The 17878-nt window shown below is 34.3% G+C and overlaps 1 protein-coding gene across 1 annotated transcript; it reads left to right on the forward strand.

Annotated features, from left to right (window-relative positions):
- Positions 1–7114: 7114 nt before the first annotated feature.
- On the forward strand, positions 7115–14263 carry LOC143242795 (uncharacterized). Its single transcript, XM_076486294.1, has 2 exons — positions 7115–7970; positions 13679–14263. Exons 1-2 carry the CDS (start codon positions 7878–7880, stop codon positions 13955–13957), a joined length of 372 nt encoding a protein of 123 aa, XP_076342409.1. The 5' UTR covers positions 7115–7877; the 3' UTR covers positions 13958–14263.
- Positions 14264–17878: the final 3615 nt, after the last annotated feature.

Here is a 17878-nt window from a genome sequence, read left to right on the forward strand (position 1 = left end):
AACTTATGTGAATATACAATTAAAATATTTATACAAAACGTTATACCTACAAATTGTACTGGTCGAAGTACCCATGAAATGCAAGGTGAGAAACTTTTGACTATAAAATTTAGTTCTTTCTTCGCACAGTTCGATTCTTACTTTAAGATTTCGTCTCCTTAGTTACTATATGCAAATATTCAATAATATTATGGTTACATTTTATTGTTGTCTTTCTCAGTTTGTATTGGTTAGAAATCAAGCAATATATCATGCTTGAAGTACCTGGCTGCCAGATGTTCACAATGAATAATACAGTGAACAAGGAGAAACTCTGTAAAGCTGGGATCACTTTTCATAAGTGCAATTAATCCTTCATTTTTCCCCACCATTGCAGGTGCTACATCTGTTGCACACTGACGAGTTTACCCAGTGGAATATCAGTATTTGTTCTGTCAAACGCATATTTAATGTCAACACCATGAGTTGTTTTTTTTAGTGCCAGAAAGTCCAACATTTCTTTCACAGTTACATCAGAGGAAACATAACGAATAAATACCGCCAGTTGTGAGTTGTCTTGTATGTCTGTAGATTCGTCAAGGGCTAAGCTGAATGCAAGAGAATTCTTTAAATCATTTTGCGTGCGACTTCAGTACTGATCTGGGAGATAGTCTCTCTTTAGTGTGGCGTGAAGCTACTGGTTGTGCTGTTAATCACTGAAGTTTTGTGTTATTTGAAAGTGACACTGCAGCAACTTCAGCTGTATTCTTGTTAACAAATTCACCATGATAATATGGGCGTTTAGTACGAGAAATATTCCATGATATAACAGAACTAGCTTCAGTCGTTGTATCAACTTCCTTACTGAACATTGTAAACAGTGTCTGCTGGCTATTTATTGATGATTTTAACACAGTTAACTTGTTTTATCTGTAATTATGATTTAGGTGGATAATCAGACGATACGTTTTTGTTATTTTTTTCACAGTGTTGTTTCAAGTTACTGGCTTTGTAATGACTGAGTAACATGTTGCAGGTAATATATAAAGATTTACCTCCTTTAACGGTGAATGTAAAATATTCCGCCCACTCTGGCTTAAAATTTCTGTTTTCATCTACACACTTTCGCTTCTTACAATTTGATGACGTCACCTTCAGAAAATGTTCACAGACACTGTGAAAAAAAGCATTACTTTTAAAATATTACGTAATACATTGTTTAAACCATTGTTTTAACTATAAACGACAACAGATAAGTATTTACAAATACAATGGTAACTCGGTTCTCGAAATTAGTCCGTTCCAGAAGGCAGTTCATTAACCGAATCAATTTTTCCCGTAAGAAATTTGTTTGCTTTTTTGAATTTCGCACAAAGCTGAGGGCTATCTGTGCTAGCCGTCCCTAATTTAGTAGTGTAAGACTAGAGGGAAGGCAGCTAGTCATCACCACCCACCGCCAACTCTTGGGCTACTCTTTTACCAACGAATAGTGGGATTGACCGTACATTATAACGCCCCCACGGCTGAAAGGGCGAGCATGTTTGGCGCGACCGCGATGCGAACTCGCGACCCTCAGATTACGAGTCGCACGCCTCAACACGCTTGGCCATGCCGGGCCTTCTTGGAAGGAAGCAATAATATTAATGTTCCAGAAAGAAGGAAAGCCAGCGAATAAACCGAACAACTACCGCCCAATTAGTCTAACCAGTTGTATCGGCAAAATATTAGAGAGGATAATTTGTAATCGTCTTTCCGTATACTTAGAAGAAATTTCAAAATTACCCGAAATTCAAAACGGATTTCGAAAAACCGCCAAACTACAGAACACCTGATTCGACTTACAGAATCAATTACTGACAGTTTTAATAAAAATGAATGCACTGTAGCTTGCTTTCTCGATATTGAGAAAGCGTTTGACACAGTGTGGCATAATGGATTACGACGTAGGTTACAGGAAATGGCTTTATCCCAGGAAATTATTCGCTGGCTGTCCAACTCTCTGGACAACCGAATTGAAAAGTAGATGTGAATAGGGGTCCTTTTCACCCGAAGCAGGAGTCTCGCAGGGAGGGGTTGTTATCCCTATATTATTTATCATGCGTGTGAGTAATATGCCTCTGTCAGACCTAAATTTAGGTTTTGCATCACAGTTTGCTGACAATGGAAAACTGCTAAAACAAACTAAAACACCTCTGCAATATGAGAAGACTCAAGACCACAGCGACACCAAGCGTAGAAAAACTATTCACGAGTTGTTTTTTTCAACGATAAATATTGCAATGGACAGAAAAAGGTTTCATAATGCTATGTTAGAGTTGGTTATTCTAAATTTGAGACCTTTTCCTACAGTAGAGGAGAGTGTGTTTTCAAAGTGATCAATTACAAATGTTCTTGACACAATAGTAGATTTATATGATAAAAAGCTATAGAAATTGTAAAGCAAATAAGTGAAGAGATGCAAAACAGATGTTTTCATTGAACATTAACATCTCATCTTGTCCGGATAGGTCTGTGCTAGTCATTAATGTCTAAGTCATTGATAGCGACTTTCTTCAAATAAAAACGTTAGCTGTTACAAACTTATATACATTCTGGTAAAAAAAACATCATTGAAATAGTTATAAATATCGAAACAACTTGAGTGTATTCTATTACTACTGATAATGTTAGAAATATAGTTAAAGTTGTGGAATTAATTTCCGATGAAGGAAATGAGACTGTTAGTGATGAAAGTGATATAAGTGAACTATATTAAACTAGACTGTTATTTCTGTTAAATGTGCTGCTTACACTTTCCAACTTGCAGTAAAAGAACTGTGTGCAATTACTATTTCTCAGGCGTAAAAGCTGCGAACTCCAGCTATGAAGAATATTTCAAAGACAAAGAAATATCATATGCTTATTGTGGACGGGAGATGCGATGGTGCTCAACATATGATGTGATCTCACGTTTAGTGGAACTTGGTGCTCAACATGTGATGTGGTCTCCCATTTAGTAAAACTTGGTGCTCAACATCTGATGTGATCTCATGTCTAGTGGAACTTGGTGCTAATCATCTGATGTGATCTCATGTTTAGTGGAACTTGGTGTTCAACATCTGATGTGATCTCACGTTTAGTGGAACTTGGTGCTTTACATGTGATGTGATCTCACGTTTAGTGGAACTTGATGCTATACATGTGATGTGATCTCACGTTTAGTGGAACTTGGTGCTCAACATGTGATGTGATCTCACGTTTAGTGGAACTTCCACCGTTTATTGAAATAATTGAAAACATTCTCTTCAATCCTGAAATAAATTACAATAAATTAAACTCGTATTAGAACCGGCTTAAAAGCTACAGTACAGTTACAAGAAGAAAATTTAACTCCTGGAGACTTCTATAAAGTGTGGCTTGTTTGTAAAAGTGAAATATCCATAATCAAACGTCTGCTGGCTCACAACATCACAGAATTAATGAAAGTTAGGAAAAAACTTCTTAAAAATGAAGTAATACTGGCATCGTTATATCTAGATCATAGATTTAGTGTTTTGATATGTGAAGCAGAACAGGAACAAGCCGTAAATCATTTGATCAAACTTAACGTCATATTGTGTGCAATGAATCCTAAACTTGAACTTCAAGTAACTTGGAAATGTGAAGAGCAGATGGCATCCAGTACATCAGTTGGAAAAGATGTTAAGATTGGCTGTAAAAAGCAATGAAAACTCGAGTACTCTAAAAAATGGCATTACTAAAGAGTTTAAACAAAATATGAAAATTAAATAAAACAGTATGGGAAAGAATGAGTGGTTTTCTGTTAAATATGTTGATTTTATTAATACTTGTCTTAAATGTGTATAAAAAGATTGTAACTGAACAGAAGCAAAAATGATAATGAATAGGAGGAGACAAACTCGGTGCTTCATCCTTCAGAAAGAAAAAAGAAACAGGAGAGTAGAAGGAAAAATAGATAATGTTACTAAGTGTGGAATTTATAAAGGTTAACTATAAAAACTTATACATGGAGATGAAAAAGATATCTTCTTTCAAAAAAGGTGTGAATGTAATGTATAATAAGGTCACAAGTTACAAAAAGAGTGCACAATGGTGCAGTAGAAAGTAATAACCATTTTAAAAAATATGAAAAACTGGAATTAAAATCAAAACTGAATTGAACTGGAAAATTGAAATCGAAGAAAACAACTTGAATCGAAGCTGAAATCGAACAAACATAACAGCTCAACTTTTCTTGATTTTTATAGAAAACCATAAAATAAACAGAGTTTAAAAAGTTATTTCATACAAACATACATGATTTTAAATTATGTTTTCAATGTTTTAATTTAGGTGTTAGCTGGAGGGAACATAAAGTTAAGTTTCAGTAAACTACACTAAGATATATTTAGGTACATCGATATACATACAGTTAAACAATTAGTTCATTAATTTACAGTGAAGTATTCATTTGAATAGAAATGAATTAGAATTCAGAGAAGTCATACACTAGGTGATTGTAGATATTCAGTGTTTGTAGTTTGTTATGTTGACCTTCAGACCAGTGTATAAATTCTGTTTAAAGTGAAAACTATACGGTATAATATAGTAGCCCAAGAACATGGGTGGGTGATGATGACTAGTTGACTTCCTACAGTCTTATACTGATAACTTAGGGTTTATTTATTTGTTTTGGAATTTCGCACATAGCTACTCGAGGGCTACCTGTGCTAGCCGTCCCTGATTTAGCAGTGTAAGACTAGAGGGAAGGCAGCTAGTCATCACCACCCACCGCCAACTCTTTTATCAACGAATAGTGGGATTGACCGTCACATTATACACCCCCACGGCTGGTTAACTTAGGGACCACTAGCTTTGCGCGAAATTCAGAAACAAACAAGCCAAATCTTTGAACGTAATGCGTATTCTATTATAGGTCTAATATATGTTTTGTAGATTTTTATTATATTATCAGGTGCCTTTATTTTTACCTGAAAAACTTCTTGCATCATTTGATCTTTTCCAGATTCCAGTCAGGATATTGTTAGTATGCTGTATCCACGTTTATTTGGTGTCCTAAGTTAATCCTAAATATTTAGCCGAAGTAGCAGTCTGTAAAAATGATCCGTTCGTGTATATTTTAAGTGTATTTAATCTGGTGAATAATATTACTTGGGTTTTCGGAATATTTATTCTTATTCTATATTTCTGGCAGTATTCTTCTAAATTATTCAAGACTGGCTGGAGGTTTGTTGCTGCTATTGAAGGAGTGGAGGCAGTTTTCCATTGTCAGTGATGACGAGAAACCCACTTGTTGAGATTTATATGCAAAACGGCTCGTTTGGGCTGAGAAAACACTTTTAGAAGAGCGAACAACGTTTCGACCTTCAGCAAACGAGCCGTTTTGCATATAAGTTTTCCATTGTCAGCAAATTGTGATGCAAAACCTAAGTTTAGGTCCGACTGTTCCATAATACTCACATACATGATACATAAGATAGGGCTAACTATCCCTTCCTGTAAGACTTCTGCCTCAGGTGAAAAGGACCCTGAGTGGGCCCCATTCACATCTACTTTACACGTTTTATTGTCCCAGAAAGTTAGATAGCCAGCGAATCCTGGGGTAAATCCATTTACGTTAACCGGTGACGTAATCCGTTATGCCACACCGTGTCGAATTCTTTCTCAATGTAGAGTAAGCAAGCTACAGTGCATTCGTTTTTGTTAAAGCTGTCTGCAATTGTTTCAGTTAATCTGATTAGGTTGTTTGTCTGTATTTTCTAAATCCGTTTTGAATTTCAGGTAATTTTGAATTTATTTCTAAGTATATAGATAGTCGGTTACTAATTATTTTTTATAATATTTTTCCTATGCAGCCAGTTAGACTAATCAGGCGGTAACTGTTTGGTTTATTTGCTGGTTTTCCTTCTTTCTAGAACATTAAAATTACTGCTGCCTTCCCAGAAACAGTGATGCTGAAAATGATAAGTTGAATAGAGCTGTTAGGTGTTCATATAATTTCTCAGTACCATTGATGTCGAGAAAAACCACTTGTAGAGAAATATATATGTAAAAACGGCTCGTTTGGGTTGAGAAAATATTTTACATAGAAGAGCGAACAACGTTTCGACCATCTTCGGTCATCGTCAAGTTCACAAAGAAAGAGGTAACTGACCACATGTTTGGAAGGGGTTGTGTGACTGAGTGTCGGAATGCAGAGGGTGGTGTTATATGTTTGAATATATAATTTTAAATTAGTCTGCAGTTATTGTTGCAAGGTTGGAATAGCATTTCTCAAAGTTACACGAGGGTTATCTCCGCTAGCCGTTCCTAATTTAGCAGTAAAAAGCTGCCAACTCTTCAGCTAGTCATGAATAGTGGGATTGATTGTCACTTGGCTGAAAGAACAAGCATGTCTGGTGGGATATGGATTCGAACCCGTCACCCTCAAATTGGGAGTCAAGCGACTACTCATCTGGCCCTACAGGACTAATATAGTGTTAATTAAGTTATACCAATAATATAGTGTAAGTGAAAGATATTTAAATGTTGATGTATGTTGCCTTGTTTCTTAATTCAACTAAGTTTAAGGACTATCTCCATCTTGAAAACTCCTTCATGTGAACACATCTTCACAATCCATGTGCATGATTATTTTTCATGACCATCACATACTTTCCCAAATGTGACAAAGTCTAAGTTACAACTTAATTACAAATAATGTTACTACTGTACCACTGGAACCTTATATTCAAGATGTTGATTTGGTTATTATAACATTCTGAACGCTGTGTATACTACTAAACATATAAAATGTGATCGTGTTAAATCATCATACACGAACAATTTTAATATTTCAGTAAATATAGAAATGTTTTCTTGATCAGTTTCTGTTAAATAATAATTTAGTATTGAATGAATCAGGTAGGATCGAACATGTTATGAAGATTTAAAAACTTGTTTGTTAGAATCTTTCAGACAAGCCTATCTAATAATAGTAGCACTCTTAAAAAGATACGATAAAATGTAAATTAGTTAGTACTTTGTATTTTCAGTACATACTCGTATTGAAATTAACAAATGTAAAGGCATTCCTCATGTTGGTCAAGAACCAATGCAATAAAAATATGTCAAACTGTATGTTCACTGTTTAAATAATTCAGACTTTAGTTCTTGTTTTTATAATTTTATTTATACAACATACCAACAGTTTTGATAAAATTTTGTTGCAAAAACATATACATGATTTAAATTATTCGTATCAATAAATAATCTGAACATGTGAACATAGTCTCTTTGAATCTCTTCTGAATAACATGTTTCAACAATATCCTTACCATAATTGATGTTTTGGACTACATAGAATCAGATATTACTGTTATTTCATTTAAATGTGTCATTATATCTGCGATCTGCCTTTACAGGTTAAACACTCTGATAAGTTATGATGGTAAGTATTTTGTATAAAAAAAACCAAATAATTCTACATTTGAACTTACAAACAGAAGGACCAATAAATACGTTTATCTATAGTTATTTATATATACACTAGAATACACACATAAAATTTGAATACAGTTTTGGTAATGTCAATTTTCAGCTTTGCTTTTCATCTGTAGTGTCTATATTTCTTTAAAAAAAGTTATTGTACGTTGATTGTGAATTTATGAAAACTTAATATTTCTTATACACCCTAAATATATTTCCGATAGATACCACTTCTCATAAGATGGCTTTACTGTTCAGTTTCTGCCTACACTAGTTCCACCTACCCAAGGTTTCAACAGGAACGTGACTACTTCTACTGTCGCAGCCGCTTCCCAGAAAAGAAGTACCAGAAGTGTGAGTCGATATCTTACCTAAACTCACACTGACTTGGTTGAGGAAACAGTGATGAGCACCCTTCGGAAAGTGTCCAAATGCATCTCTATTGGAGTGCAACATCCCAACCCAGAGGAAAACACATGTGGGACAACGCTCATAACCAGATAAAGTCTTCGCCCACGTTGACAGTACGTTTCACTAAACTGGGTGTCAAAAAGAGGATGGCATCCTTAGTTGTAGATATGATGGTTGGTCCACCTTTCCCATGGCCTAGCCAAAACAGTGCATCTAGACCAGTCTGTCTCCTTTCTATACCAGACCACCTTGGAATCAACCTTTTGAAAAAGATATGACAGGGGTGTCTTAACCAACTAATACTATTTGGTTGGTCCAGTACTTTTCTAAAACCAGTTTTACCACAAACTAACCAGCAGGAGATTGTACAGTTATAACATTCTCTAGTGTAGTATAGTATAGGAAAAATGATATATAGAAATGAAAAGTAAATAAGCTACATGTACAGTTAATCCAAAAGCCACGTTTGAAACCGGAGAGTGGTGATAGTGGAATGATAATTTGACACCGAGTCTGATGAATGAGTGATATTTAAGGGGAAATACTTAGAGGGAGTATTTTGTGAAGGATAAGGACTGGAAATTAAGTTTGAGCTGGCCATAAATGTGTTATCAAAAGGACAGATGCAGGTGTGGACTGAGTGACGTATAAAACCTTGAGAAGGAAACATATATAAGTAACTTGGTCTAACTAAATAGAATTAATTTACTATCTAAGCAAAACGATGTGGTATTGGAGACCAAAAAGTTATGACTGTTCTTTCTGAGATGGGTGGTAAATGTGTACAGAGGTTGAGTATTTCACTGATTAGATAACTATCAGAACACTTGGGTATTGAAATCCATCCATTATTTGACATGGAGGACCAGAGGAAGAAACATTGTATGGAACAAGCCACAGCAGAAAACAGAATGGAACAAGAATCATTCCAAAGGGAACAGCATCTCTATGAAGTACTTCTGACATGAAATGAAGACGTAAAGTGCAAGAAGGCAAACAAAGAAGGTTCGGGAAAAGACAGGGTAATTGTGTACTGGGTAGTTGAACTGAATAAATGGGTCAGCTTTCCAAAAATTCAAAATTTATACCACAGTTTGTGAATCTAGATAGTGCATGTAAAAATAACTATAATTCTTAATCAATGAATCAGTAAGACTACGAGGACCAGACATATAATCCTGGAAATGTAGTTGGTGTAAAAAAGAAATCAGTATGTATGCAGATATAAGTAACTGATGAAAAACAAATAATACATCAGGATTAGATTTATACAAACGGGAAATTAAGCCCACATAATGAGAGGATGGTCGAATACTGTCCTCAGTGGGAAGTTCACATAGCCTTAGAAGTAGATGAACGTAAACAAACAAGCTGACCTTCTGCTGAATTTCCTATTGACATCGAAGGGATGAAAGAGTGTCAAATATATGTGAATAAAGTTACAGGCTACATAATGGTGTTCACTAATATATGAAAAGTGGCTGTCACGTCAAATAGATGTGAATGAAGTTACAGACTACATGATGGTGTTCACTAATATATGAAAAGTGACTGTCATGTCAAATAGATGTGAATAAAGTTACAGACTACATAATGGTGTTCACTAATATATGAAAAGTGGCTGTCACGTCATCAATACGTAACTTTCATCTCCTCGCCACTGTTGAAATTTCACTTATGTAAACATTCTTCTCTCACAAAGGATAGAGAAATAGTGATATGGACTTCTACGTTAATAAATAGAAAAAAAAATGTAATTCGAGAAACAAAGCAAATCTCTGTTATTAAAAACGAGTAAATCTACAAAACAAATTTTAAATACCACAGAGAGAACGAGAAAATAGGAAGTTAGTTTTTCTAAGATTGTTGGAAGACGCATGCTGAACGATGAGAAATCTCATGAGCCAAGATGGCAATTGTTTAAAGACAAAAATCTCTAAGGTAAACGAACAGAGAAGACATCTTAACTGTGTTAAAAGGTTTATCTTGTTTCAGAAGGAGCTGTAGCAGCCAATGAATATACCAGTCGGCCGAGAAACTTCATTCATACCATCTCCTGCAGGCTGGTTCTTTGGAGATCTGGTATGGAAAGGAGGTGGACCAGTTTAGATGTATTGTGTTGGCTAGGATGCCCCCCACCCAATCATGAGAAAGAGGGTGGACCACTTTAGATGTAATGTTTTAGCTCGGATGTTTCCCACCCTATCATAGTAAAAGAGGTGAACCCGTTTAGATGTATCGCGTTGAGAAGAATGCTCCCCACCCAATCATGGGAAAGAAGGTGGACTAATTTATATATATTGTGTTTACTAAGATGCTCCCCACTCTACCATGGGAAAGAAGGTGGACTAATTTATATGTATTGTGTTTACTAAGATGCTCCCCACTCTACCATGGGAAAGAAAGTGGACTAATTTATATGTATTGTGTTTACTAAGATGCTCCCCACTCTACCATGGGAAAGAAGGTGGACTACTTTATATGAATTGTAATATATATGCAAAACGGCTCGTTTGGGTTGAGAAAATATTTTACATAGAAGAGCGAACAACGTTTCGACCTTCTTCTGTCATCGTCAGGTTCATGAAGAAAGAGGTAACTGACAGAAAGCTGACCACATCTTTGAAAGGGGTTGTGTAACTGGGTGTCGGAATGTAGTGGGCGGTGTTAGATGTTTGAATATACAATATAATTTTATTTTATTACATTTAATACAGGTATAAAGGCGTTCCTTTATATTGGTTTATTTTGGGTTTACGTTGTTGTATAAGTAAGGCTTCTTTAATTTTGCGTTTGTTTATGTTTGTTTCTTTATTTAGTATTTGTGTGTTTTCTATGGTTATGTTGTGTTTATTTGACTTGCAGTGTTCGAAAACGAGTGAAGGTGACTTTTTTATGTTCTTTTAATCTGATTTCCATTTTTCTAATTGCTTCTCCAATATAGAAGTCGTGGCAGTTATCACATTGTATTTTATAAATAACGTTTTTGTGGTGTTTGTCAATGTAGTTTTTACATAGTATAGACAGGAAGAACGCAATGAACAGGAAGAAAGCAATCAAATATCATTTCTTAACCTCAAAATTACAAGAACCGACACACAATTCCAAACAGAAATCTACCGAAAAATCAACCATACTGGACTATACATTCCTTGGGACTCAGCACATGAAACAAAATAAAAACTCAACATACTAAAAAACCAAATAAACTCAGCCAAAAACCGATGATCACCAGATAAAATTAACGATGAATCAGACAAAATAAAACAATATTTCATAAACATCAATAAGTTTCCTCCACAAACCGTAGAAAACATTATACGCAAACACCTAGACAGAAAGCAAAATCAACCAACTAAAGTAAACACATCTCACGAATCAAAAAATCACGAAACCATATACTGCTGTATACCATATATTCCTGACATCAGCAAACAAATAACCAACATTTGGCAAAAAACTAGTAACAAAATACGACATTCTAGTTAATACCAAATTTATTCAAAAGCAACGCACAAAACTGAGGTCTATACTATGTAAAAACTACACTGACAAACACCACACCAACATTATTTATAAAATACAATGTGATAACTGCCACGACTTCTATATTGGAGAAACAAGTAGAAAAATGGAAACCAGATTCAAAGAACATAAAAAGTCACCTTCACACGTTTTCGAACACTGCAAGTCAAATAAACACAACATAACGATAGAAAACACTCAAATACTAAATAAAGAAACAAACATAAACAAACGCAAAATTAAAAAAGCCTTACTTATACAACAACTAAAACTCAAAATAAACGAATATAAAGGAACGCCTTTATACCTATATTAATATAATAAAATAAATAAAATTATATATTCAAACATCTAACACCGCCCTCTACATTCCAACTTTCAGTTACACAATTCCTTTGAAACATGTGGTCAGCTTCCGGTCAGTTACCTCTTTCTTTGTGAACCTGACGATGACCGAAGAAGGTCGAAACGTTGTTCGCTCTTTTATGTAAAATATCTTCTCAACCCAAACGAGCCGTTTTTGCATATATATTTCTCTACAAGTGGGTTTCTCGACAACACTGATTATATGTATTGTGTTTACTGAGATGCTCCCCACTCTACCATGAGAAGGAAGGTGTTCTAATTTATATGTATTGTGTTTACTATGATGTTCCCCACTCTACCATGGGAAGGAAGGTGGACTAATTTATATGTATTGTGTTTACTAAGATACTCCCCACTCTACCGTGGGAAAGAAGGTGGACTAATTTATATGTATTGTGTTTACTATGATGCTCTCCACCCTATCATGGGAAGAAAGAAGGTGGACTAATTTATATGTAATGCGATTACTATGATGCTCCCCACTCTCTCATGGGAAAGAAGGTGGACTAATTTATATGTATTGTGTTTACTAAGATACTCCCCACTCTACCATGGGAAAGAAGGTGGACTAATTTATATGTATTGTGTTTACTATGATGCTCTCCACCCTATCATGGGAAAGAAGATGGACTAATTTATATGTATTGCGATTACTATGATGCTCCCCACTCTGTCATGGGAAAGAAGGTGGACTAATTTATATGTATTGTATTTACTAAGATGCTCCCCACTCTACCATGGGAAGGAAGGTGGACTAATTTATATGTATTGTGTTTACTATGATGTTCCCCACTCTACCATGGGAAGGAAGGTGGACTAATTTATATGTATTGTGTTTACTAAGATACTCCCCACTCTACCATGGGAAAGAAGGTGGACTAATTTATATGTATTGTGTTTACTATGATGCTCTCCACCCTATCATGGGAAAGAAGGTGGACTAATTTATATGTAATGCGATTACTATGATGCTCCCCACTCTGTCATGGGAAAGAAGGTGGACTAATTTATATGTATTGTGTTTACTAAGATACTCCCCACTCTACCATGGGAAAGAAGGTGGACTAATTTATATGTATTGTGTTTACTATGATGCTCTCCACCCTATCATGGGAAAGAAGGTGGACTAATTTATATGTATTGCGATTACTATGATGCTCCCCACTCTGTCATGGGAAAGAAGGTGGACTAATTTATATCTATTGTGTTTACTAAGATGCTCCTGACTCTACCATGAGAAAGAAGGTGGACTAATTTATATGTATTGTATTTACTAAGATGCTCCCCACTCTACCATGAGAAAGAAGGTGGACTAATTTATATGTATTGTGTTTACTATGATGTTCCCCACTCTACCATGGGAAGGAAGGTGGACTAATTTATATGTATTGTGTTTACTATGATGTTCCCCACTCTACCATGGGAAGAAAGGTGGACTAATTTATATGTATTGTGTTTACTATGATGTTCCCCACTCTACCATGGGAAGGAAGGTAGACTAATTTATATGTGTTGTGTTTGCTAAGATGCTCCCCACTCTACCATGGGAAAGAAGGTGGACTAATTTATATGTATTGTGATTACTAAGATGTACCCACTCTACCATGGGAAAAAAAGATGGACAACTTTATATGTACTGTATCTGCTAAGATGTCCCTCCCCCCAACATGGGAAAGAAGGTGGATCAGCCCGGATATCTACAGTTTAAAATGTCATTTTACACCCAGCGTCGTGACCCGTACTTTCAAGATAGGAAAAATAGTGTACCTAATTATTTACACGTTATCCCACAAGTGCGTTCCTCCAAGAAGAGAAGTCACACTCCGAGGGCATCTTAGCAGATACAGTACATATAAAGTTGTCCATCTTTTTTTCCCACTCTACCATGGGAAAGAAGGTGGACTAATTTATATGTATTGTGTTTACTAAGATGTTCCCCACTCTACCATGGGAAAAAAAGATGGACAACTTTATATGTACTGTATCTGCTAAGATGTCCCTCCCCCCAACATGGGAAAGAAGGTGGATCAGCCCGGATATCTACAGTTTAAAATGTCATTTTACACCCAGCGTCGTGACCCGTACTTTCAAGATAGGAAAAATAGTGTACCTAATTATTTACACGTTATCCCACAAGTGCGTTCCTCCAAGAAGAGAAGTCACACTCCGAGGGCATCTTGTGGACACTTTCCGAGGACTGCTCATCTAGGTTCCTCCACCAAGTCAATATGAGCTTCTCAATGTGATTCCTGTTATTTTTAGGTAAGATATCGAGTCAAAGTTGATGTTTTCTTACAGTGAAAATATATTTCCCATTGATACTTTACTCTCCTCACACTTCTGGTACTTCTTTTCTGTCAACTTTGAAGATTGTGTTCTACAGTAAATAGGAAGCCAGCTTCCAGCTTTGATAGTAGAGTATGTTTCAGTGAAGCGTTGTGCTTGTTTATTTACATGCTACAACGCAGACGAACCATTGTTGAAACGTGCGGTAGATGAGATTTTCAAGGCTAGTGGAACCAAAATATTTTCGCATATTGAAGGCTGCACTGAACAATAATAGCTGTTATGTGAGAACAAAAAGATATTCTATCGAAAATAGTATGAAACTAGATATTTTAGACTATGTACAATAATCTGGTATAATCTTCTATGAGTATATAGTTTTAAATATTTTTCAAAATGATGCCTAAAAAAACATTTTGCGAATCTTATTACATTGTCCTTCCAAAATAAAGTTTGTGTCTGCCAATCAAACATTTCTAATACTCTGAATTCAACCAATTAATGTGGCAGACAAACAGAAATATCTTTTCTCCTTCGTTTCTTCTTATAGTTTCCATTAACACTTGAACCAGTAATTTCAAGTTATCTCAGATAATTATGCTGCAGTATATTCGGTAGAATTCTGTAAATCAAAACAAACCATTAACTATGAATACAACTATGTAAACAAAACTCAACCTTTTACATGACAAATAATAATGTAATAATATCTGAAATCAATATTTAAATAAAATCACGACTATTAACTTTATATCGAGTACAAAATATCTGAATAAAAATATTAGTCAATAATTTGTTGAAAAATATATTGTGAAATAAACATTTTTCCAAGTATAACATTAAATAAAATTAAATTATATGATGTGTGTCTTATTTCTGTAGTAAAGCCATATCTGGCTATCTGTTAACTGATAATAATTTAAACCATGATTTTTACGTTGTAACTCTGTACAATAAGTGCTGTACCATATGGGGAATGAATTATATTAAAATATATGAAGCATAGTATTTGTTATATAATGGTAACGAAATGCTAGGATTAAATGTGTTCAAATTATCTGTATGTAATTGGAACCTAAAGTTGGTAATCATCTCAGATATAATACGAAACAGAATAAATGACTTTAATGTCCTTAAACATAAAATTAATTGTTCATTAGACAAAATTCTATATTAATTTGAATGATTGGTAAATTTTGTTGTTATTAATCAAACTTTCTGAACCTATATTCCTTATACCAACAACTACAAGAAGTAATGATTCAGTCATGTTAAGAACCACTCAACAATAACATACCGTTACGTCACATGTTGATGTGTGAATCAGTGTTATTAATTTATAACACGTTGGTGTAGCTTTTCATTCTCAACATAAACAGGAGACAGATGAACGGACACCACGGTTCACAGTATGTTGTATAAAACGTAGTAGATAACGTTCTCTGTCCAATCTGGATTGATTTCCTTTTTTCTTTGTGACTTAACACTCAATGGATGTCACAAAATTATAAATTACAAAGTATTTCTGAGTAAAACTGTTCATACAGCTTTAGAATTATTTCTTGCTTACAGTTTAATATTTAATATAAACGTGTGCACTCTACATCTGAAAGTTACTCACAAGTCGTGGTCGTTGTTCAGGTCAAATTCTGTAATATCATAAAAGGTAAGATAAAAAGATTGCAGAAAGTAAACCACTAAGAAAATTGTACGAAAAACAAGACATGAGTAATTAGTATGTGAAGAAATGATAATTAGTTAACAACTACAATCATAGGATTTGGAGTCAAAATCAATAGGTTGGTTGTCTACTGAAGAAACTCGTTCACATTTAAACAAACATGAAATCTGGATTGGTTTTAATTCTTGACATACACTGAATGAATGATTCATAATTATAAAGTCTAAAGTATTTATGAATAAAACTGTTAGTATACATTTATAATTATGTTTTACTTAAAGTTTAAAATATGATATGTGGGTGTGCACACAACATGTCAAAGGTGCTTACAAGTTCGTGTTGGATAAAAAAAACAGTTAAGTTAAAAATAGGATAAAAAATACAGATCAATATGGTGATAGGTAACCGCTTTTTATAACTCACAAATTATGTTTTAGTTCCAGATTAAGTTTAACCCCATATCATACAGAAGGGAATTCTTCTGACTAAAGACATCCAAATTTATCTTTGTTCAGGGCTTGTCCATATTTTCACCCAAGAAAACTGCATGGCCTGATGTACTGAGAAAGCCGAACGCCATCTAGTAGTAAGAACTAATAAAATACGGGATTGTTCATGAAAACACACAGAAATGTTCGGTGACACATGGTTTTCGTTTATACGCTAACATGTGAAGAAACAGGACACGAACGATAAAATATAAATATTCTTTGTGGGGATGATACTGATCTGGAATTTATACTTAAAGAAACCATCTACATCAAACAACTTTAACCAACACCAAATATCATGTGGTCTTCATTAAAATCGTTCCATTTAATATATGAAGATTTTTTTTTTATTTTTAGTAATTAACTTTCGATATATTTTAGTTTTGATTAAATAATTGTTATTTCAGCAATGTATTTTAGTTATTTAGGTAGAAATAATGTATTATTTTTGTTTTGCTTTAAATAGTGAATGTGGAATATGTAAGATATTTTACGCTACATATTAACAATTGCAGCATTATATAACATTCAGGATATATATTTTAGGTAAATCCAATATAAAAAATTAATTAAGTTATATTTTCTAATCTCACTATTACATAAACGACATGACGTGCATATCTGTGTCTATTTGACCGAAATAATAAATACAGTGTGTCACTATTTATCAAATGTCTCTATAAAGAAAAATCTATAAAAAATTCTCACTTTAACATTCTAAATTCGGATAATTTTAAAAGTAACTATGATACAAACAACAAGCGTTTGTTTTTCCATAGAAATGAATATTAAGTACTCTTCGTATAACAAGAGCCCTACCTTCACTGGGACTAAACCTGAAGATTTGATTATATCTTTTTTTAAAAACGGTACCACATTTAACAGATAATAAAATATAGTGTATATTAGAACAGTCCGAAAACCTTTCCCATGCAGTACGTGTCGTAAAAAGATTCTCTCTTTTTTTTATAGAAAATGTTCAATTTTTCTAAACTTTTCAACACGACGTTATTGAAAACAGACAAGTATTTGCTAACATTATTTACTAGGCTTCTCACTGGTTGTGGAGTAAAGTGAATGTTACTTACTAATTGTCTAACTTTTGTTTCTTATTTTAAGAATTTAATTCAGATGTATAAAATGTTTCCATGGGAATATACAATTAAAATATTTATAGAAAACGTTATACCTACAAATTGTGCTGGACGAAGTACCCATGAACAGCAGTGTGAGAAACTTTCTTCCATAAAATTTTGTTTTTTCTTCGCACAGTTCGGTTCTCATTTTAATATCTTGTCTCCTTAGTTACTATACGTGGCCGCTCTTTCAGACGTTGAGGTGTCATTATGTGACCTTCAATAACACTATTCGTAAGTAAAGGAGTAGCCCAAGATTAGGCAGTGGTTGGTGATGACCAGTTCAGATGTTACACTGAGTTAGTTTGTCGGTAAATAATTTGACTTAAGTTTAAGTAATGATAATTTCCCACTGTTGTTCTTTTAGTCAGTTCAGGAGGCTTAAGAATTATAGCCAGATAGTTGTGATTATACATACATTGACATATTAGAGAAATGATTAATAAATATTCTGTCAGACAGTTTTCAAACTCTCCCCCCTCCCGCTGGTACAGCGGAAAGTCTAGGATTTACAACGCTAAATTCATGGATTCTAT

This window comes from Tachypleus tridentatus, unplaced genomic scaffold (genome assembly GCF_004210375.1).
Source record: "Tachypleus tridentatus isolate NWPU-2018 unplaced genomic scaffold, ASM421037v1 Hic_cluster_2, whole genome shotgun sequence".
Lineage (NCBI taxonomy): Eukaryota > Metazoa > Arthropoda > Merostomata > Xiphosura > Limulidae > Tachypleus > Tachypleus tridentatus.

Bases quoted from the DNA above. Each gene is read 5' to 3' on its own strand.
- LOC143242795 (XM_076486294.1), top strand. From the start codon at position 7,878: ATGCATCTCTATTGGAGTGCAACATCCCAACCCAGAGGAAAACACATG. The intron at 7,971-13,678 runs GTACGTTTCACT...GTGTTTACTAAG, and splicing joins AGTCTTCGCCCACGTTGACA to ATGTTCCCCACTCTACCATG.